Raw genomic sequence first — 23569 nt, forward strand, 5'->3', positions numbered from 1 at the left:
AACACATTGAGTTGTAAGCACATGTTTACCAGGAAGTAGGGTACGTATTGCATCTTGGGAGTTTTTATTGACTTGGTCTTGTTTTAAGATGATAGCCCACAGTCCCTGGAAATTAGTTTTAAACTCTCAGGAACCACATCAGTGTCATAGCAATCTGATATGTGTGCATGCATAATTCTTTATCATAATGTGGTCCCTGAGAAGTTGAACTTACACAAGGGAAAGGTGTTGTTGAGACTTGAGTGGTCTAGGGACCAAAATCCAACCAACCATTGCCACAGACATGCATGTGGGTTAAAGTGTATGCTAGAGAACAAAGTGAGTAACAAGTCATAATGGCTGTTTGGCATATCTACAAATTTAGCTCTGGGTTTGTCTTGTAGATGTAGAACAACTGAGTGGATAACTTCCTCTGAATGTATCCGTGATGCCCATCAGTTTAGTCTTCTTGAGGATTCCTTGTGTGCTTGTTTTTTGCAGAAGAAAAATCACTGATGTTAATGTGCTACTACCTACAGTATGTACGACTACAACAGACCAGCAGTATAGTATGTAGTATGCATTGATCACCTATAGATGGTGCTGTGAACTAATGTTATAAATTACCACATGTATTGTTCAATGCAAATTTGTGGAGTGCATTTCCCACTTTAAATCATTAAGAACACCTGCTCTTTCCATGACATACTGATCAGGGGAACGCTATGATCCTTTATTGATGTCCCTTGTTAAATCCACTTCAATCAGTGTGGATGAAGGGGAGGAGACAAGTTAAATAAGAATTTTTAAGTTGTGACAATTGAGAAATGGATTGTGTATGTGTGCCATTACAGGTGAATAGGCAAGACAAAAGATTTTGTTTCCTTTGACCGGGGTATGGTGGTAGGTGCCAGGCGCGCTTGTTTGAGTCTGTCAAGAACTGCAACGTTAGGAACGTGTTCCTAATGTTTGGTATACTCGTATGTCAATGTTGCAAGCCAAAAGGTGGCAGTTTGTTTGTTTTTCAGTCACCCAAAATTGACAAGAAACACAGGTCACCATTGTGAAGGATGCTGTGGTTTCACCACAGCAACTATTTATTAGCAAAATTATGGAAATTAGTTCACTAACGTCCCCATCCAATGGAAACCGAGGGGTGGGGGCAGATATGTAACCTGAAACCATTACGAATCATATCGTCTTCGTCATCATAACAGTGCACTCCCACCCATCCACCTCCCTTTGTCTAGCTTTGCACTTTATATCTATGATCCTGTCTGCTACAATGCTGTAGTTGTCATCCTCTTTTCAAAGTTTCTTTAAAATGATTTGGTGTAGGAATGTTACCGCCTGCAACATCACCTCAACGATGTGACATCAAATGACATTTTAAGTTGCCTTTTTGGTCACTTTTCCAGAAACCAGACAGAGGATGACAAGTAAAAGTAAGAGTCCCTTTGTACTTACAGTACAAGTCAAAAGTTGATACTTACTAATTCAAGGGTTTATTTTTACTATTTTCTACACTGTAGAATAATAGTGAAGAAATAACACATGGAATCATGTCGTAACAAAAAAAGTTGAGAGATTCTTCAAAGCAGCCACCCTTTGCCTTGACAGCTTTGCACACTCTTGGCATTCTCTCATCCAGCTTCTTGAGGTAGTCACCTGGAATGCATTTTAATTAACAGGTGTGCCTTGTTCGAAGTAGATTTGTGGAATTTCTTTCCTTAACGCGTTGGAGCCAATCAGTTGTGTTGTGACCACGGTTGGTATACAGAAGATAGTCCGACCAAGTCCATATTATGGCAAGAATAGCTCAAGTAAGCAAAGAGAAACGACAGTTCAATATTTTACGGCATATATGGTCAGTCAATGCAGAAAATTAAGAACTTTGAATGTTTCTTCAAGCGCACTCGCAAAAACCATCAAACGCTGTGATGAAACTGGCTCTCATGAGGACCGCAACAGGAAAGGAAGACTCAGTTACCAGCCTCAGAAATTGCAGCCCAAATAAATGCTTCAGAGTTCAAGTAACAGACATCAACTGTTCTACTACTACTAAAAATGACACCAATAAGAAGAGACTTGCTTGGTCCAAAAACATGAGCAATGGACATTAGACCGATGGAGTTCAATTTTGAGATTTTTGCTTTCCAACCACCGTGTTGGTCTTTGTGAGATGCAGAGTTGGTGAACAGATGATCTCTGCATGCGTGGTTCCTACCATGAAGCATTGAGGTGGTGGTGTGATAGGACTTTGCTGGTGAAACTGTCGTGATTTATCATTCAGGGGACTCTTAACCATCATGGCTATCACAGCAATACACAATCCCATCTGGTTTGCACTTAGTGGTATTATCATTTGTTTTTCAACAGGCCAATGACCCAACACACCTACAGGCTGTGTAAGGGATTTTTAACCAAGGCGAGTGATGTATTAGATGACCTGGCCTCCACAATCACCTGACCTCAACCCAAATGAGATGGTTTGGGATGAGTTGGACCGCAGAGGGAATGAAAGCAGCCAACAAGTGCCCAGGATGTAGGAACTCCTTCATGACTGTTGGAAAAGCATGCCAGGTGAACCAAGTTGAAAGAATGCCAAGAGTGTGCAAAGCTGTCAAGGCAAAGGGTAGCTACTTCAAAGAAACAAACATTTTAAATAGATTGATTCACATTTAGTTACTACATGATTCCATATCTGTTATTTCATAGTTTTGATGTCTTCACTATTATGCTACAATGTAGTAAAAATAAAATAAAACCCCTTGAATGAGTAGGTGTCAAAACTTCTCACTGATTCTGTATGTCCACACACATTCATGCACACTAAGTCACACAGCTGCACGCACTCACACAAGCAAACAGTGATGCAGCAAAGGCACTCACACACAGTCATGCGCACAGACACACAGCGCTCACAGTGTCAGTGTCAATTGGTCTATCAAGAGCAAGTTGGTCTTAAAAATTGGTCTATTTCATTATTTCCATGGACACTAATTCTCAGAAGCCATCAGTCACAGAAACAAAATATTGAGATGTTTTTTTTTGAGGGGGGGGGGGGGTTATTCAATTATAACATCTACCATCTAGCCCAAAAAACAAAACACTGAAACTAAGGCATGCAAAGGCGCAAGTACCTAAACAGAAAAATGTGTCCATTCCTTTCCTAGACGAAACAAATGCAAAGCCCCCCCTCCATCCTTCAAATAACTTGACCGGTTAAAACAAAATCTTAAAAACAGTGAAAATCTCCAGCCATAGTGACAGTTGTACAAATATTTTACACAAACATTTTTCTACATGGCATTTTAAAAACGGAGTTTGAAGTTAAGAGGTTAAAAGTGAAGTTCTCTACAAAGTGTCCATGATCCAACCCCCTCCAGCCACAGACATCCCAAAGAAAATGGTCACTGAACACACGCTGGCCACCACACTGCCTGTATAGAAAGAGGGTAAAACAATGTTTAGAAAACATCGCTGCTATACTAGGTACCATGCCATAATGCCTATGCAATCGTTTCAGACCTACACAATGGCATCAGGCTAGGGGGGCTGATTTGGAATTGAGCATCTGTCCAGGCCAGACTCTAGACAGTCTTAATACAACCCCTTTATTATTACAACATGTAATTGCCTTTCAAGATCATTGAGTCTCTAACATGTTATAAGATATAATGTTCAGACTACCCTAGAAGAGGCCACAGTCCTTCAGGTTGTTCTTGATGATGACATCGGTGACTGCGTCGAAGACAAACTGCACATTCTTGGTGTCGGTGGCGCAAGTGAAGTGGGTGTAGATCTCCTTGGTGTCCTTCCTCTTGTTCAGGTCCTCAAACTGACACTGGATGTAGGCTGCTGCCTCCTCGTACGTGTTGGAGCCTTGGAAAGTTGGAGCAAGGACAAAGGGAGACAGAGAGATACCCATAAATTAGTTGTCTTTTACCGTCACCATTGTGAGTTCCTGAGATGTTAAAGGCCCTATGCAGCCATTATATCAATTTCAAATCATTTCTGGGTAACAATGAAGTACCTTACTGTAATAGATTTCCATAAAAATAAAATGGGCAAAAATAGCTTGTTAGCTAAATATTTCTCAAGCAAGAATTTTGCCCAGACTGTCTGGGAGTGGCCTGAGTGGAGAGAACTGGAAACTAGCCGCTATTGGTCTATTAAACAATTAAGCACATGGTGATGTCACCATGGAAAGCTGTAACCTCTGCCCATGCAAACCTTCTGATTAGAAGGTCCTGTGTAGATTGTACACTGCTCAAAAAAATAAAGGGAACACTAAAATAACATATCCTAGATCTGAATGAATGAAATATTCTTATTAAATACATTTTCTTTACATAGTTGAATGTGCTGACAACAAAAATCACGCAAAAATTATCAATGGAAATCAAATTTATCAACCCATGGAGGTCTGGATTTGGAGTCACACTCAAAATTAAAGTGGAAAACCACACTTCAGGTTGATCCAACTTTGATGTGATGTCCTTAAAACGAGTCAAAATGAGACTCGGTAGTGTGTGTGTGGCCTCCACGTGCCTGTATGGCCTCCCTACAATGCCCGAGCATGCTCCTGGACAGTCTGTGGTGCAACGTGGAGTTGGTGGATGGAGCGAGACATGATGTGCTCAATTGGATTCAGGTCTGGGAAACGGCCGATCCATAGCATTAATGCCTTCCTCTTGCAGGAACTGCTGACACACTCCAGCCACATGAGGTCTGGCATTGTCTTGCATTAGGAGGAACCCAGGGCCAACCGCACCAGCACATGGTCTCACAAGGGGTCTGAGGATCTCATCTCGGTACCTAATGGCAGTCAGGCTACCTCTGGCGAGCACATGGAGGGCTGTGCGGCCCCCCAAAGAAATGCCACCCCACACAATGACTGACCCACCGCCAAACCGGTCATGCTGGAGGATGTTGCAGGCAGCAGAACGTTCTCCATGGCGTCTCCAGACTGTCACGTGTGCTCAGCGTGAACCTGCTTTCATCTGTTAAGAGCACAGGGCGCCAGTGGCGAATTTGCCAATCTTGGTGTTATCTGGCAAATGCCAAACGTCCTGCACGGTGTTGGGCTGTAATGGAGGCTCTGGCAGTGCTCTTCCTTGCAAAGGTGGAGGTAGCGGTCCTGCTGCTGGGTTGTTGCCCTCCTCCACGTCTCCTGATGTACTGGCCTGTCTCCTGGTAGCGCCTCCATGGTCTGGACACTACGCTGACAGACACGGCAAACCTTCTTGCCACAGCTCGCATTGATGTGCCATCCTGGATGAGCTGCACTGCCTGTGCCACTTGTGTGGGTTGTAGACTCTGTCTCATGCTACCACTAGAGTGAAAGCACCGCCAGCATTCAAAAGTTACCAAAACATCAGCCACGAAGCATAGGAACTGAGAAGTGGTCTGTGGTCCCCACCTGCAGAACAACTCCTTTATTGGGGGTGTCTTGCTAATTGCCTATAATTTCCACCTGTTGTCTATTCCATTTGCACAACAGCATGTGAAATGTATTGTCAATCAGTATTGCTTCCTAAGTGGACAGTTTGATTTCACAGAAGTGTGATTGACTTGGAGTTACATTGTGTTGTTTAAGCGTTCCCTTTATTTTTTTGAGCAGTGTATTTTCAACCAGCAACTATCAGGAAATAACACTTAACAAATGTTTTTACACTTTTGAAATGTTAGTTTCATCAGCTGTTTTACAGTATGATATAAAAACACTGGAAAACAGAATTGACTGCATGTGTGGTGAGATCTGATAATCTTCACAACATGACTCCAATTAAGATGACCTGGAACTCGCTGTGCGTTCAACCTGAGCAAGGCTTAGCACCGTTCACTAAAATCAGGGATTGAAGATGATTTGTAGAGTAGCTGATAATGATATATATATATATATATAAAAAAACACTCTCTCTTACCTGCGTACTCCGGGTAACAGATTGTGAGCGGACTCTTTTGGATCTTCTCCTCAAACAGATCCTTCTTGTTGAGGAAGAGGATGATGGAGGTGTCTGTGAACCACTTGTTGTTGCAGATGGAGTCAAATAGCTTCATGCTCTCATGCATCCGGTTCTGAGGGACAGAAAGACAACCACACAATGCTTTAATTACCCACAAACATGTGTATCACACCATGCAAGTTTGTTCTTTGAAATAAAAATGTTTTTTTTAAAAGGCATATAAAACAGATATTTCACAACTGTTGCTATGGTTCTGATGATGTAGTTCAGTCTTCCTGACGCAATAGGGTCAGAAAATGTGAAACTCGATTTGTGGATAAATGAACACTTTTTTCATATGAGAAAGAATGAAAGATGACTGAGGGATTGCAGTAAATGAGATGAGAAAGATGACCGAAGCGTGAGTGAGAGTGTATAAGGATTACAGAGGGAGAGTGTGGGAGAGCAATATCAATGACTGATGTGCAAGGGATGAGTCTCACCATCTCCTCATCCTCGGCCAGCACAAGGTCGTAGTCACTGAGCGCCACACAGAAGATGATGGCGGTGACTCCCTCAAAGCAGTGTATCCACTTCTTCCTCTCGGACCTCTGACCCCCCACGTCAAACATTCTGGGGAGAAAATACACATACGGACTTGTTAGTATACACGAGCAAACACGCACACAAAACTTTCAAAAAGTATTTTCAAACATCTCCACATTAAACGTTTTGCATTCTCTCACAAACCATCACACTCCTCATGAACACTACAGCTGGCAAACTTTAGCCCTGAACTGAACCCTCTAGACTAGAGGGTGTCATCAGCTGGCTTAAGGCGTCTGCATGCTTTCCAGCCAAAACAGTTCGGAAGAGTTTGTGCAAATATAACATTTGACGTTTGTTAGTTTTGGAAGTCGGTAAGGTTTTTAGGGGGTTGTTCGAGCACAGATTTTTGTTTTTTTGAAGCCAGTTGAAGTCAGGAGCCGAAGTCTATGCCCCTTTATCTGATTGGTCAACTGTAGGGATTCTTCAGTAAGGTCTTATTTGTCATTCAACGAGACGACTCGTTTTCATGGACATTTCCTCCATTGAGAAATACACCAAACATCTTAGATGTAAAATTGCACGACTAAGATCTCCTTGGCAAAAAGTTTAAAATTAATGACAGATTTCAGAGTTCTTAGATTCATTCTGACTTTGAGGAAGTGTATACTGGCTACAGTGTCTCAAAATGGACAAAGTACTATTGTTGTTTTGTTCTAGTTTTTCCAAGCGAAGGTCTTTTAAGGGAGTATGCGAGCACATTCGTTCGGTTCGCTTTGCCGCCGGCCGAATTGAAGCATGCCGACACCTTTTGGCCTGTTGAGAAACCCCCTTATGGCGTATCTCCATACAGGATTTACCTCAGTGTTTTACCCACAAGGCTCAGACTTTTCTGTTTCCATCTACGTGGGCCGGCACACGTGCCTCACTGGACCATGGCAATGACATACCTGTTCTCACATGGGGCCAAAGCCAGGCTACTGGTCTTTCACATAATGGCTAACTGAACTTTAACACCTTCTCACAAAGTAGAGGTTTAGATTATGCAGAGGTTTTGATGCTGCTCTTCACAAGTCTTTACTGTCACAATTTCTCTTGTATAACACAAGGGTGTATACACTTGTGTAACATTGGTGTTTGTCAAAAAGGAGCACTAGTGGGTACAGCTGTTAAATGAGGTAGTTTCAGACACTATTAAGATGCACCCTTAGAGTGGGTACACTGGGGACTGTCTCACTTGAAGTGGAGGTCTTTGAAGGTGAAATGAGTCTCCACGATGCCGGTGGTCTTCACCCTGGTCCTCAGCACGTCTTGCTGGGTGGGCACGTACGCTCCATGGGCTATCCTGTCCAGGTCATTCAGATAACTGGGAGAGAATGATGGATAGGGAGGTCAGTGTCAGCAGTTTGTTGAATGTCGCAGTTGTATGGAGGAGGTTAATGTACTTTCTGAAGCAGGACTATGTGTGTGTGTGTTACTCACTAGGCAGCGGAGTCATTGAGCTGGTACTCTCGTGAGCGGCCGAAGCAGGCCTGGACCCCACCGTCCTTCCAGAGGCGCTGGATGACTCCGGCCAGCTCACCGGTCATGAAGCCCTCCTCTGCCGATCCCGCCAGCACAAACAGCTGACGAGCATCATCCTGGTAAGGGACATGAAACAACTAACGGTTAGGAGGCAGAAGCAGTAAGGTAGGGTTTATTCAGACATTCTCCCTATTGTTTTAAACCTAAGATTCCACACAGACCTTCTGGTAACCTGGGTGGGTGAAGTTGAGCTATATTGTTTACTTCCACCCATTAACTTCTTCCATCTATGAAATAGCACAGATTTGTATATTTTTGAGGTCAGGGCTAGAGGTTGAGCTGGGAATTACTTTTCTTCACCTCTCCATTAAAACTACAATCAACCCTCCCCATGCCTCTTATAGCCAAACCCTATCCCCTGCCATTTGACCCCATAGACTAACCATCACCACTCCTGAATTCCCCAGCACAGATCTAGGATCAGCTTGCCCCCACAAAACCTAATCTTAACTATAAGGAATAAAAAATCTATTTTTTTTTAAAAAGCACAAACTGCTCTTGAATCATTATGTAGATCTCCCAGTGTCCTACTCCACTCACCGCTCTGGCTGCTTCAGCGAAGTCTATCTTGAGGCGCCCCATGGCTCTGATGATGGCGATGATGGACTGGATGGTGTTGCTGTACACCACTGCCTTGTACTGCTTACACTCCTCCTCTGAATAGCCCGCCTCATGGATGATCCTGGGAGGGGAGGGAGAGAGCGAGGGAAAGTAGCAAGACGTGGCAGAGTAGGACAACAGGAGAAAGAAAGCATGAATAAACAACTAGGCCTATTGCTTGTTATTCAAAATGTGTTTTGGAACGACATTGATACACCTAAAGTGAACATTTCTATTTAGATAACGAGAAACTTACTTCATCTGTTTGACAATGGTACTCTTCCCTGACTCCCCAGCACCTGAGAGACCAGGACAGAGGGAAAGAGAAGGAAGGAGGCCAATTAATGAGTGATAGACTTAACATTCTCCATTCATTCATGGCTGTTTTGACTTGAGCTATTGGGTTAGATCCTAACTTGAGATCCACACATGTAAGCCTAACTCACGCTTTGCACAAGGCCCTATGAGACTAACCTGTCCAGGGACTGAGTAGCTCATAGGTATTCTTTGGGAAACGAAGTGTCAGTACTGCCCTAAAGGGAGTTCATCAGGCTCTAGTTTAATAGGATTAATTAACTGCACCTTCCTACCAATGAGCTTATAGCTCTGGCATGCTGAAGACTTAGCATCCCACATTATACTCTGACTTTAACTGGTTGTGTACACCATCCAGTGTCACATCCACTCTGGCAACGACTGATATGAGTAGCAATGTCACGATAAAAAAAAGTGTTTTACAACGATACCAGGCCAAGTATCATGATACTGAGTATTATCGCAATACCTCAGTGAGGAGAGAAAATAAATAAAGCGCACTTCCACTCAATACTACACATTGAACTAAACATCACACTGTTCAGTGTATAACAGAATACAGCATAGAAAGGCGGATTTGCTAATATTTGCAAAGGCCTACCTGTGATTTGGCTGGAGGAATGAGAGGAAGGAATATACATCAGTGGAGGCTGCTTAAGGGAGGACGGGTCATAATAAATGGCTGGAATGGCAAACACATCGAAACCATGTTTGACACTATTCCACTCCGGCCATTACCGCGAGCGCGTACTCCCCAATTGAGGTGCCACAAACCTCCTGTAATATACGCTTATAAAATGATCTGCATGTCATTGTGTCAGTAAGGAGAACTGTTTCATGCAGTCACTCTTCAGATAACAGACACACACACCATCTCCCACTCTCATACACACCTGTCGCTCACAAACACACATTGCTCCCTTTTTAAATATTACGCACCAGAAAGAAATTGATATATAGTTTAGGCCTATATGAACAACCTTTTGAAGCACTACTCATGGGTAGCAGAACATTTATTTTCCTGTGCCAAATCAAAATTTGCTTAAACTTATTGTCAAGTTAACAGGTTGTTAGCTAGCTAGTTAACATAGCTGAATGTTTGTTATCAAAACAATCTGTGACCCGGGATTAATTTAAAACGGCCCGCAACATGGTTTGTGAATTTCTATAAAATGAGCAGAAAGCAAGCAAGCACCGTTTAGGCTAGAGACAAGCAGTTGTCTTTGCTGTAAAGTTACAAGCATGCATGTGGCGAAGCTCTGCTCCATTTTCCCTCTTAACACTCAGAGGCTGCTTGACAGTGAATTTGCAAAGTCTACTCAGACTGATCTGTGCTGAGGGATGCATTTTCATCCTGGGGCTTGAAAGAGTAGCGCAAAGTACGTATGACTACCGACAGAACACCGTCAAAGCATTGGAGCTGAACAAATGGACAAGACTAGGGTATTTCAGACAGGCTACACATTGCTAGCGGTAAAGTCTCAACGTCCAAAACACAGAGCGAGGTAGACAAATCACTTAAAATACACAACTATTGTATTCCTTATCTCCGCTTAAAAGTTATAGCTGACTACCCTGTCGGATCCTTCTTATACATTAAGCCGAATATATACAGCTATGCAAATCTATAATTTGGAAGAGTGTGCAATATACAAACATGACATTGCTTTTATTTATAATTGATACATTAGCCTATGGTTTCAATACATCCTCTTTCAATAATAGCCTACTCAATAAAATGTTTTCTAAAGCAACATACAGCTGTAGTGATTGTGAGAGCGCTATGTAAATCTATAGATTAATTAAATTTGTATTGTTATTGTGCAGACAGTGGAAAATAGTGATTTGAATTTTACTTCATATCGTCCACCCCTAAGCCAAATGCAGGCAAAAATGTCAACAAAAAAATGGTTGGGTTTGACATTATGGGGTACTGTGTAGATGAGACTAATAGATTTTGAATTCAGGCTGTAACAACAAAAGCGTGGAATAAGCCAGTGTATGAATACTTTCTGAAGGCACGCAGGCCTATGGCACGTCGGCCTATGGCACGTCAATGGAACTGTAGTCTACTGTTCAGAGGTGTTAAAGGGGAACTGAAATCTAGACCATTTCTTGCAGTAAAGTGATACACCAAAATGTAAGCGTAATCGTTATTCAGGAACACGAGTGAAGAAACGTGATTTCTTTCAGCATCTTGAGTGAATGTGCAGTTATGATGAACTTGCTTATAAAGATTGATACTATTTCAAACCACATAAAATATGCATCCAAGCTAAACTGAAATCTTAGCAGAAATATGTTGGGTTGTTTTCACAACCTTCTATTAACTTACAAACCGGTCAAACTGAAGTAAATTTGGAAATTTTGCATCGAAAATAGTAGTTTAAAGTTCTTGCATTCTCTCCATGGTCCCTAAACACCTTTGTGCCGCAAAAGTGCATAACGCAGTGGTGCCAGAAGAACATATCAAGACCATTTCAAGGACAGCTTTTTTCCATCTACGTAACATTGCAAAAATCAGAAACTTTCTGTCCAAAAATGATGCAGAAAAATTAATCCATGCTTTTGTCACTTCTAGGTTAGACTACTGCAATGCTCTACTTTCCGGCTACCCGGATAAAACACTAAATAAACTTCAGTTAGTGCTAAATACGGCTGCTAGAATCCTGACTAGAACCAAAAAATGTGATCATATTACTCCAGTGCTAGCCTCTCTACACTGGCTTCCTGTCAAGGCAAGGGTTGATTTCAAGGTTTTACTGCTAACCTACAAAGCATTACATGGGCTTGCTCCTACCTATCTCTCTGATTTGGTCCTGCCGTACATACCTACACGTACGCTACGGTCACAAGACGCAGGCCTCCTAATTGTCCCTAGAATTTCTAAGCAAACAGCTGGAGGCAGGGCTTTCTCCTATAGAGCTCCATTTTTATGTAACGGTCTACCTACCCATGTCAGAGACGCAAACTCGGTCTCAACCTTTAAGTCTCTACTGAAGACTCATCTCTTCAGTGGGTCATATGATTGAGTGTAGTCTGGCCCAGGAGTGGGAAGGTGAACGGAAAGGCTCTGGAGCAACGAACCGCCCTTGCTGTCTCTGCCTGGCCGGTTCCCCTCTTTCCACTGGGATTCTCTGCCTCTAACCCTATTACAGGGGCTGAGTCACTGGCTTACTGGGGCTCTCTCATGCCGTCCCTGGAGGGGGTGCGTCACCTGAGTGGGTTGATCCACTGATGTGGTCATCCCGTCTGGGTTGGCGTCCCCCCTTGGGTTGTGCCGTGGCGGAGATCTTTGTGGGCTATACTCAGCCTTGTCTCAGGATGGTAAGTTGGTGGTTGAAGATATCCCTCTAGTGGTGTGGGGGCTGTGCTTTGGCAAAGTGGGTGGGGTTATATCCTTCCTCAGATGGGGCCACAGTATCTCCTGACCCCTCCTGTCTCAGCCTCCAGTATTTATGCTGCAGTAGTTTATGTGTCGGGGGGCTAGGGTCAGTTTGTTATATCTGGAGTACTTCTCCTGTCCTATTCGGTGTCCTGTGTGAATCTAAGTGTGCGTTCTCTAATTCTCTCCTTCTCTCTTTCTTTCTCTCGGAGGACCTGAGCCCTAGGACCATGCCCCAGGACTACCTGACATGATGACTCCTTGCTGTCCCCAGTCCACCTGGCCGTGCTGCTGCTCCAGTTTCAACTGTTCTGCCTTATTATTATTATTATTATTATTATTATTATTATTATTATTATTATTATTATTATTATTATTATTATTATTATTATTCGACCATGCTGGTCATTTATGAACATTTGAACATCTTGGCCATGTTCTGTTATAATCTCCACCCGGCACAGCCAGAAGAGGACTGGCCACCCCACATAGGAAGAAACCTAGAGAGGAACCAGGCTAGGTTTTGGCCTTTCTAGGGAGTTTTTCCTAGCCACCGTGCTTCTACATCTGCATTGCTTGCTGTTTGGGGTTTTAGGCTGGGTTTCTGTACATCACTGAGATATCAGCTGATGTACGAAGGGCTATATAAATAAATTTGATTTGATTTGCCATACTAAAATGTTTAAACAAAGAAGAGTGATGAAAAAAAATCACAACATATAGCTTAAAAATGGATAAAATATGAATAATTTACATTACAGGCGCAGCAATGTGTTCCCTCATCTCAGCCATTTGCGTGAATGTTCCAAAATGCTATTATGGGAGAACACCATTCTAAAACACGCACCTGATGCGAGCGTTTTTAAATTTATGCGACAGGGATGGATATACAGCCTAATTGTAGAAACTTAGAGGGAATATCTAAAAATGTAACAAGGATTGTGCCTTTCTGCCTTTGGATAGTAGAATAAATGCTGGTTTTAATGGCATATCAGGAAATCTTTGCTTGTTATCTATGGTCAGATTTTGGCTGTAGGCTATTAAAATCAAATCGTATGCATCAACATGCAAGGAATACAACTGGTATAGACCTAACAGTGAAATGCTTACTTACAAGCCCTTAACCAACAATGCCATTAAAAAAATACAGAAAATAAGCGATAAGAATAACAAATAATTAAAGAGCAGCAGTAAAATAACAATGTGGCTAAATACAAGGGGCACCGGTGTCGAAGTAATATGTACATGTGGGTAGAGTTAGTGACTATGCTTAGACAACAGAGTAGCAGCAACGTGGGGGGCAATGCAAATAGCCTGGGTAGCCATTTGATTAGAACCTCAGGTCTTATGGCTGGGGGGGGGGGTGGGTGGTTAGAAGCTGTTTAGGACCTAGACTTGGCACTCGTGCACCGCTTGCCATGCAGTAGCAGAGAAACAGCTATAAGCTATGAAACAGCTATGACTAGGGTGGCTGGAGTCATTGAACATTATTAGGGCCTTCCTCTGACACCGCCTGGTAGAGGTCCTGGATGGCAGGCAGCTTGACCCCAGTGATGTACTGGGCCGTACACACTGCCCTCTGTAGTGCCTTGCGGTCAGATGCCGAGAAGTTGCCATACTAGGCAGTGATGCAACCAGTCAGGATGCTCTCGATGGTGCAGCTGTAGAACTTTGAGGATCTGAGGACCCATGCCAAATACTTCCAGTCTCCTGAGGGAGAACAGGTTTAGTCGTGCCCTCTTCACAACTGTCTTGGTGTGCTTGAACCATGTTAGTTTGTTGGTGATGTGGACACCAAGGAACATGAAGCTCTCAACCTACTCCACTACAGCCCCGTCGATGTTAATGGGGGCGTGCTCGGTCCTCCTTTTCCTGTAGTCCACAATCTGCTTTGTCTTGATCACGTTGAGGGAGAGGTTTTTGTCCTTGCGCCACACAGTCAGGTCTCTGACCTCCTCCCTATAGGCGGTCTCATCGTTGTTTGTAAATCAGGCCTACCACTGTTGTGTCATCAGCAAACTTGATGTTGGAGTCGTGCTGTCATGAGTGAGCAGAGTACAGGAGGGGACTGAGCATGCACCCTTAGTGTGCTCAGTTCCCTCCTGTACTCCCTGTACACTTATGACTGCACGGCCAGGCACGACTCCAAAACCATCATTAAGTTTTCCGATGACACAACAGTGGTGCTTAGGATCAGCATGGAGGATGCGTTGTTGCCTATCCTTACCACCTGGGGACGGCCCGTCAGGAAGTCCAGGATCCAGTTGCTGAGGGAGGCGTTTAGTCCCAGGGTCCTTAGCTTAGTGATGAGCTTTGAGGGCACTGGTGTTGAATGCTGAGCTGTAGTCAATGAATATCATTCTCACATAGGTGTTCCTTTTGTCCAGGTGGGAAATGGCAGTGTGGAGTGCAATAGAGATTGCATCATCTGTGGATCTGTTTGGGCGGTATGCAAATTTGAGTGGGTCTAGGGATTCTGGGATAATGGTGTTGATGTGCGCAGTGACCAGCCTTTCAAAAGCAATTCATAGCTACAGACGTGAGTGCTACGGGTCAGTAGTCATTTAGGCAGGTTACCATCGTGTTCTTGGGCACAGGGACTATGGTGGTCTGCTTGAAACATGTTGGTATTGCAGACTCCGACAGGGAGAGGTTGAAAGTGTCAGCGTAGACACTTGCCAGTTCTTCAGCGCATGCTCGGAGTTAACGTCCTGGTAATCCATTAGGCCCTGCGGCCTAGTGAATGTTGGCCTGTTTAAACATCTTACTCACATCAGCTGTGGAGAGCGTGATCACAGTCTTCCGGAACAGCTGATGCGCTCATGCATGTGTCAGTGCTACTTGCCTCAAAGCGAGCATAGAAGTTATTTAGCTCGTCTGGTAGGCTCATGTCACTGGGCAGTTCTCGGCTGTGCTTCCCTTTGTAGTCTATAATAGTTAGGATGTTGAGTATATCCTTCCCGTCCGACTTATTAAAATAAAATAAAAAGATGTCCAATTCGGGGTGAGTAATCGCTGTTTTGATGTCCAGAAGCTCTTTTCGGTCAGAAAAGACAGTAGCAGCAACATCATCTCCACAAAGTTAAACAATGCGGGGGAAAAAACTGTTTGTTAAGAGCCAATAAAAATAGCAGCCATCCTCTCCGGCGCCAAGGTAAGATAGGCTATGTAAAACGTCCAGGTTTCAAACGATGATATGGCTGCCTAGGAATCGCAAATTTAAATATTTTGGTTATGGAAATGTATAATATCATTCCAATGTTGAGCAAATAGGCCTATTAGTATACACATTTTACTCTCCCAGTCTGTCTGCGGGCCCGCCGGCCCAGAGCTGAGGTTTCGTGTGCATTTGCATAGTATGTAGGCTATGGATAGCTCCTATGATATTCTAGAGAATATGGTTGCATCTACCTGACCTGAACCAAATGCACAATAAAATGTGCAAAGTATTTCTGCCTTGCGCTGCAACACTGCCTGGCTGGGGGCAGTGCGTGCACACATGAAGCGCAGAGAGTCAGATTTATTTTTAAAAAGCACTGCACACAGGCATAAAAGTTTAATTTACTTGAAATGTAAGTCTACTGAAGTGAGACGTTGTCCTTGTGTTCCTTGGCCATTTTTTTTTATAAAAACAACCTAGCTTGTGAACAAAACAATGTTAGACTTTCAAAATGCTAGGGAAGAGAAGCAACGTGGATACAAGTCAGACTCAATCGCTCAGGAACAAACATGACTTGAGTCGCATTACCACGGTAACCTCCCACCCTTAAAAAGTGGAAGGTGAACATTTGTCTTCTGATATTTTGGTTAAAAGGCTAGGATCACAAAAAAATGAAATATTTCACATTACTTAATAATAAATGCATCGTTTTCAAAACCTTACAATGCATGCTAATCCATTTTTGTGTAATTTCAGCTAAATATATTGTAGTTGCTAAAAATTGTGGCTACTAGATGCATTTTATTTTAATTATCTACCTGCCACAGTGGCTGGTGTACCAAAAGGTTAATTTTAGATTTTAGACCCTGGCTGCTAGCAAGCTCTCAACAAGGTCAAGGCGAGGGTGAAGCAGAGAAAGTGAAAGCTGGGGAAAACACGCATTTTATATTTGAGCTATTTTGTTTAAAAATGGGGCAGCTGGTAGTCGAATGTAACATCTCTAACTTAAGTTAATTCAGTAACCAGTTCACAATTACATTGTTCTGAGATATTGTATACATCTTCAATTAATCAATGATAATTATTAAATGTAATGGTTATTTTTCTTTTTTCATTAAGATGCAAAAAGGTTTATAAACAAGTTTAAGCAATATAGACTGTTTTAGAAATACACCAATTACTTTAAAACCACTGCAAATGACCTAGACCCATGTTGGCGCACACACACACATACATATATACATATATCTCTCTCTATATATCTGTCACTGTTCACGTTCAGTTTGGGACCGTTGAAATTGAATTTTGGGATGGCGAGGGAAAAAGTTATTTGCGAGCCCTGCTCACAACCACATGTAACCATGCCAGCCCAGGACAACATCCGGCTTCATCACCTGCGGTATCGTCTGAGACAAGCCACCCGGACAGCTGATGAAACTGGGGAGTATTTGGCTGTAATAAAGCCCTTTTGAAGGGAAAAACTCATTCTGAGTAGGTGGGCCTGGCTCCTAAGATTGTGGGCCTAAGCCCTCCCAGGCCCACCTCTGGCCCAATCGTGAAATCCATAGATTGGGGGCTAATTAATTCATTTCAATTGACTGATTTCCTTATATGAACTGTAACTCAGTAAAATTGTTGCATTTATAGTTTTGTTCAGTATAGTATAATCTTGAAAACACAGGGTGTGCCTATATGGAAAAATACACTAACATTTCAACCAATCAATTAGTCGAAAGAACAGACGACTTTCGGTGGACCAAGATAGCCCTATAGAACACACATTGCGTTATGCCCCAGGTGTGAGATCTGATACTGCAACTAACACGACCTGGACTGGAACATGCCTGGGATGCAGAGCACCTAATGGTTGGGGGAAAGCTGCTTTGTGCCAAAGACCCTACTGGCTCATAGGGGTAGGCAGGTAAGTTAGACTCATCCCACACTCTTAGAGCCATCAAAGTTTGGGTCATCGTGCCTCGTCTTAGAGCCACTGCCCAGGTAACATTTGGTTAATCCCCAAGTCTTTGAGTCGGGCGTGTTTGGTTAACCGTGCTAGGTCTTCCAGAAGCAGTCAGGTGAGAGTGCTTCATTATGCCCCAGTTGCATTTGTTTAGCCCACAGTTTCCCTCACAGCTGGTAATGTGAACCAGCCTGTGCATGTTGCCAAGCAACCACCTGTTGTAGAGAATCAAGACAACCAACAGGGTGAGGAAAGTGACAAGCTACTCAGTTAACATCTTGGCCATCCAAGTTTAGGCTAAAATCACAAGATTAGAGAAGACTTCCATGTTATCATCCAAATGATCTATTATGAAGTTTCCTACAGTGACTTTGGGTTGAACTTTTTGCAAATGTACTGTAGCTTGTTAGTGAGCGCTAGTAATCATTGTATGTTACATTGACAAAATGTATCAAAAACCACCCCAAGACCAGAATCATAAACATGACACTATCCATCTTCCTTGGAATGTGCCTTAAATTGTGCACAAGGGTACACACTTCTTCTAGACTGCCTGAGCTGCCAAAGGACATTTTCTGGGAAGCCAGGTTGGGGGCTGCAGAGTATTTGCATGTAAACACATCACACAGACAGCACGCATGGACTTCAGGTCTCACTTTCAAACACTCAGGAGAAGAAAAAATAAAAACTTCTAATGAAAATGAGAAATTCAGAGCTTGAGTTCAGTCCCTATGGACAAAACCCAACAGCGATACAATTGCAAAATATAAGACATATCTAATATTTCAGTAGTATACACAAAACATAAGTCTATTTGGGAAGCAAACGAAGAAACTATAAAGCCTGTGAACTTCACACCACAAATAACTTGGGTAGTTGACTGACAACAAAAAGTATTCTTATGCTGTGGGAATCATTTATAGCAAAAAGGAGAGTAGAAGAATCGGTGTCCATTTCCAGCGAGATTGTTATGGATTCATATTTTAGCTAGTGTGATGTCATATGGCTGCTACTAGATTCTAACCTTCACTTTTGCTCTCAAAAAAATTGGGTTTTCAACTAACGTAAACTCGTACATCGCCTAGGTCCGTACATTGCCCCGATTTTAGCACCCCAAAAATGTAATACTTCCAGATCAACTGTAATGTCAATACCATTGTAAAGCACAATTTCTCCCCTTTCCAACAGAATAAATTACATGACCTAAACGCTGCCCGTTTCAGTGCTAAAGTGATCTTAAACAGCGGCTTTGAGAATGATGATTGCATGCAATGACGACGCAAAAAATAGGTATCCCACCCTTACCCCCGTCACTGTCCATTTCTTGTTTCTAAACGATGAGAGACGTGCTACACCTGGTGGAGAGAGATTGTAAGACAGAAATAATTGCTTTATGCGTGCTGTACGTTCCGACATGACATGTCCCAATGTAACGGGAGGGTCTGTTTTTTTCGACTTTTCTCCAATACTATAGAGCCATTACCATGTCGATCAACGCTTGAATAGAAACCTAGTTCACACCCCCGATTTTGAAGTCAACAGTCCCATTAGTTAGTTAGTTCTTTGTAGCCTCGTTTGAATGTTGCGGTTGCGCACATTTGTACGGAATGGGGTGAGTTTACATTATGGTTGAATACTTTGTTTTACAAATGTTCCATCCCAAGAATATATAAAATATTATCCCGGCATATAAATGTCTGGATTTGATTAGAGCTTCGATCTGCATGAAAATTAACGCCTGATGAGCCCTATATTAAAACCTCATCAGGCCCCAGGACTAAGGCTGTGAAAGTCTTGGAATTTGAGGTTAGGCCAGGTCAATGTACACAGTCACCAACGCTGCTGTGTCATTCTCTGTGGCAATATGAGGCTCAACGTGGTTAGAGGAGTCGGTAATGAAAGAAATCATATACTACTGGAAAAACAATATGCTTATAAAAATATTAGTTTATAGTTCTAAAAAAGTACATGCAACTTCATGTATTCCACCGCAAACTGTCAACACAGGATAAATATATAGTTTCTGGTAATAAAACATGTTTTGTTTAGATACTTTTCCTCAAAGTTTATAGCAAGTCAAGCTAGCGTATACTGCAGAGCAGCTAGTTAGCTAAAAGCTAGGCTGAAGATACGATTGTAGCTAGCGACCTCTACATAATAACTATAACCAAAAACAAACGTCATTACCATCATAAACAATGGCATCTTCAACCTAGACTAGCTTGACTGCCTATGGAGTTAGAGAAACAAGTTGAGGAAAAACAAGTTGTCACCTGAAACAATACATTAATCCTGTCTTGAAAGAAATGGCCAGGCTCGCCATCTTGCGTTACAAACACGCCACTTGTACGTTCGGTAGCGAGGCAAGACTGAAGATGTACGGCGTAATGAAATGCATCACCAGTCGACGTAAACTAGACATTACAGCCAATACGCGTCCAAAACAACTTGGGAGTTCGGAAATGGCCGACTTTAGAATTGTGTTCAAGACAACTGGGAACGGGAAAAAAAACATGGGGGGAAATCGTGTAACCCCGGTCATCCGACTCGGAATTCCAAGTTGGAAACTTCGGCCTCTAAGATCACGGACGATTTGACCTCGATTTCCCCACTCCCAGTTCTCTTGAAAGTACCATGAATGCGTAGTTGGTTGCTTTCCTGCCCTTCCGCGTCACTCTATACAAAGATCTCCGCTAAACATGGAATAACATGGTTTATCCGTGTCTCTGTGGACGCGGAGTACTAGTTGACTACCAATATCATATTGCCGATGTCTGCAACTGATACAAACAAGCGACGTATAAAGAGACGCTTCAAATGAAAAGCGAACGGACTATATTAAAATAGGCATGTTTAAATACATTTCATGTTCAATCGAGTTATTTGCTTATTTTAGGCTACTGTCTAATTTGTCTCAATATATGCCCATTTCATGATGTGTAGCCTAATATGTGCACAATGTTCCAAATCGGTGACTTATCAAATGTATTGGGTAAACTCTAGGAGATGTTCCGTCGTCAGTAGTGTGAAATATTTATAATATTAAGGAAATATTTGAATAGAGAAAGATGATCCGAGAGCAGGGCTCCCTTTCATCTCGCTATCAGTAAAGACATGCTCCAACAAAGCACTTAACGACCGATTTCTCTGCGTGGTGCTTTGGGAAACGCAATTACAGTACGGCCGTTGTAGGAAATTTGCAGAGTTAAAAACACTCAAAAGAATCAATTCCATCGCTATAGGGAAACGGGGCCCTGATTGAGACTACAGTTAGATGGCCGTGACACCGGAGAGAGATTAGCTAGCCAGTTAAAAGCTAACTAAGGATGGGGTACTTGGCTAGCTGCATGGCCAGTAGTTCGCTATCCAACAAGGGCTAGCTAAGTAGCTTGTTAGCGAGCTATTGACTAGACTAACGTTAACTAGCTAGCAATTTGGATGTTGAATTTCATTCAGCAAAGTTATCAATGTTAACACTATCAAACTATTGTACACCAACTGTATAAGACTGTTCGATATATAGTTAAGCAATATAAGCTAGCTCAGGTTAGCCAGCAAGCTAACTTTTCATTCAAACATTCGTTCGACACTCCGTCTTGGTCTCACCGAGCAGAAGCAGCTTGACTTCTCGTGCTGCTTTTTCCCCGTCGTCCCGTAAATTCCTGTCGATTATTTTACTGCGCTCCTGCGCCGCCTTATCACCCGTGCTCAGAGTACACCCCATCTTCAAGCAGATTCCCCAAAAGGTGTAAAAAGTTAAAAAGATAAAACGTTCAACATGCACAAGCTAAAAGGAGGGCGACTCCCTCGAGTCGGAGATTCAAACACAACCCTTGCCTCGCACCCAGGCTAGCCAAACAAATTGTTTCTCAGCAGCACTATTACTTCACTTGAAAACTACTTTTCGTTGCTGTTTCTATCTCTGTTATCTGCCGATGTATACGTATTCTGATGTTTCGGCAGCGTTCACAATTTTCACGTTTCTTTACGCTGTTGAAAGGTTTGTTTCCTGTTCTTCAAATACCCAATGTATGCGCATGCGTGATAGCGCGCAGCACCCGCATCAAATTGTATTTTCTGTCTGGCACCAAACTGATAATATTGCTGCTCTCTTGAGGTGATGCCCTGGACCCATTGGGATGAAGGCAACATTTTGTACCTGTGAGTTTATAACATACATGACAGGTTCAAAAAGCAGCTGCGTGCATTATATGCAATATCATATCTATCTCTGTTTTATCTTTACAGAAATGCAGAAGTCAAGAAAGTAGCCCACCTACCTAATAGTGCAGTGCCAGGTTTCAGAGCCTGGGCCAGAGATATGAGTATATAGCCAACAAACAGGGTAGATATCTGGATAAAGGTCTATTTATTGCACCATAATAGTCATTGTATTCCATCAATGTTAAATCCTAATTTTGACAATGCAAATAATTCACACTATGGTTCAATTATGTGATGATATGCTTTATAACGCCAATGCTGGGGGTTGAATGTGTAGGGCCTATGGAGTGGATCCAGAGAGGCTAGCCAGTGTAATCTAAAATGGATTATGGAGAGTTAACGGAGACTAATGGAGATTAGGCATTGAGTTAATAAATGGCTTTGCCTGGCTGTTTGTTTGTTGGCTGCGGTGGGTGGCTTGTGCTCAGTATAGATGCTCAGCCAATTAGATGATGACACTTTGTAATGTTTTTATGGATCCTAGGCACGGCCGGCCCGCTCATTAGGCAGGATTAGGCGGTCGCCTATGGTGGCAGATTGACGAAGGTGGCATTTTCTGAGCTAAACTGACCAAGACGCGTCTCCAACGTCAACACATAAAACCTCACATAGTACTGCCCCAAAACAATGACAATTTCTCTCAACCAGTGCCATGTGGGTTTTTTAAGGTGAGCGCTGATGCCGCCCTTTGATAAACTGTGACCACTTTGTCAAAGGCAGGGGCGCTAAATATTTTACTTGTCCATTCCCAGCGCGCCTCTCCATGGTGCTGTTGGAGAGACGCATCTCTGAAGTACTCCACCAATGTTCTGTCAAGAAAATTATCTAACATAAATCATGTAGCGGATACAGGATAGGGTCAGTTGCGATTTTAGCATGTACATCTTGGTGGGCCATGCATCCCCCCCAAAAATGTGGGATGAATGCCAGCAAAGCTACTACACAACACAACACGAAACAATACATTATTTGCACTATAACGGTGACAAACAGTGCCCACAAACTGTTAGGGCTTACATAAAACTGTTGCAACTGCAGAGTCCAGACAGCGTTCCCAACATCTTACCACTGCTACACCTGGCTATGAGCGGAGCCTTGTCTAGCAGTGAAACAGTTCATTCAGCCTCATTTACTGCCTTTAAAAAAAGCATATGGCTGACTTGCTTAAACAAATGTGTTTTCTATTGACAACTGAGATGTACAAACTATGGCATAAGGGGACGACAAGCGGATAAGAGGCAATCCGTATTTTCGATTAAGACACGAATGAGCAAGCCAGGATGGACGAAGTCATTATAACTATTTGTTCAGCACTTTTGAAATGTACAGTGACAGAATTCAGAACCTGGGCTGTTCTTACAGTGTTCTCCCTGTACACTAAGTCAGAACTGTAGGATAAATAAAGGGGGGACATAAGCCGACAATGAAAGCTCTTACAATATTCAATGATTACATTTCTCAAAAACAGTTTATAGGCTACATGTGCACCACCAAGTCAGAACAGTAGGCACAATTAAGAGGTGCAAATAGACCAAATTATTAGGGTGAGGCATTAGGGCTACTAACAGCTTACTACACAGCATACACTAGTATTACTTCTTTAGCTAGAGTATACATATCTCCCTGGCATATTACATAATTTATGCAGCAGCATACAGTACATTTTTGGACTCACCTTGTTGTGCTGTGCTCACTTGAACAGGAAGGTGGTGCGGCGGTCCTTCGTGGGCAAATATGTTCATCAAACTTTATCATCAAAGTCTGACATTCTCTGGATTCATGGTGCTTTCAAGACAAGTGGAAACTTGAAAAAAAAGGTTGAATCATGATGACGTCAGTGACCTTCAGGTCGTAGCTCTAGAAAG

At 42.7% G+C, this 23569-nt stretch overlaps 1 protein-coding gene across 1 annotated transcript; it reads right to left on the minus strand.

Moving 5' to 3' along the window:
• Positions 1 to 1034: 1034 nt before the first annotated feature.
• LOC110522551 (guanine nucleotide-binding protein G(i) subunit alpha-1) lies at positions 1035 to 21542 on the minus strand. The gene is made up of 9 exons (XM_021601007.3): positions 21087 to 21542; positions 8917 to 8959; positions 8601 to 8742; positions 7959 to 8116; positions 7714 to 7842; positions 6434 to 6563; positions 5910 to 6063; positions 3673 to 3864; positions 1035 to 3422 (listed from the first exon to the last, which is right to left on the minus strand). The coding sequence occupies exons 1-8, from the start codon at positions 21202 to 21204 to the stop codon at positions 3674 to 3676; spliced, it is 1065 nt and encodes a 354-aa protein (XP_021456682.1). The 5' UTR covers positions 21205 to 21542; the 3' UTR covers positions 1035 to 3422; position 3673.
• Positions 21543 to 23569: the final 2027 nt, after the last annotated feature.

This window comes from Oncorhynchus mykiss, chromosome 1, assembly GCF_057628025.1.
Source record: "Oncorhynchus mykiss isolate SJ-2025 chromosome 1, ASM5762802v1, whole genome shotgun sequence".
In the NCBI taxonomy this organism is placed as follows: domain Eukaryota; kingdom Metazoa; phylum Chordata; class Actinopteri; order Salmoniformes; family Salmonidae; genus Oncorhynchus; species Oncorhynchus mykiss.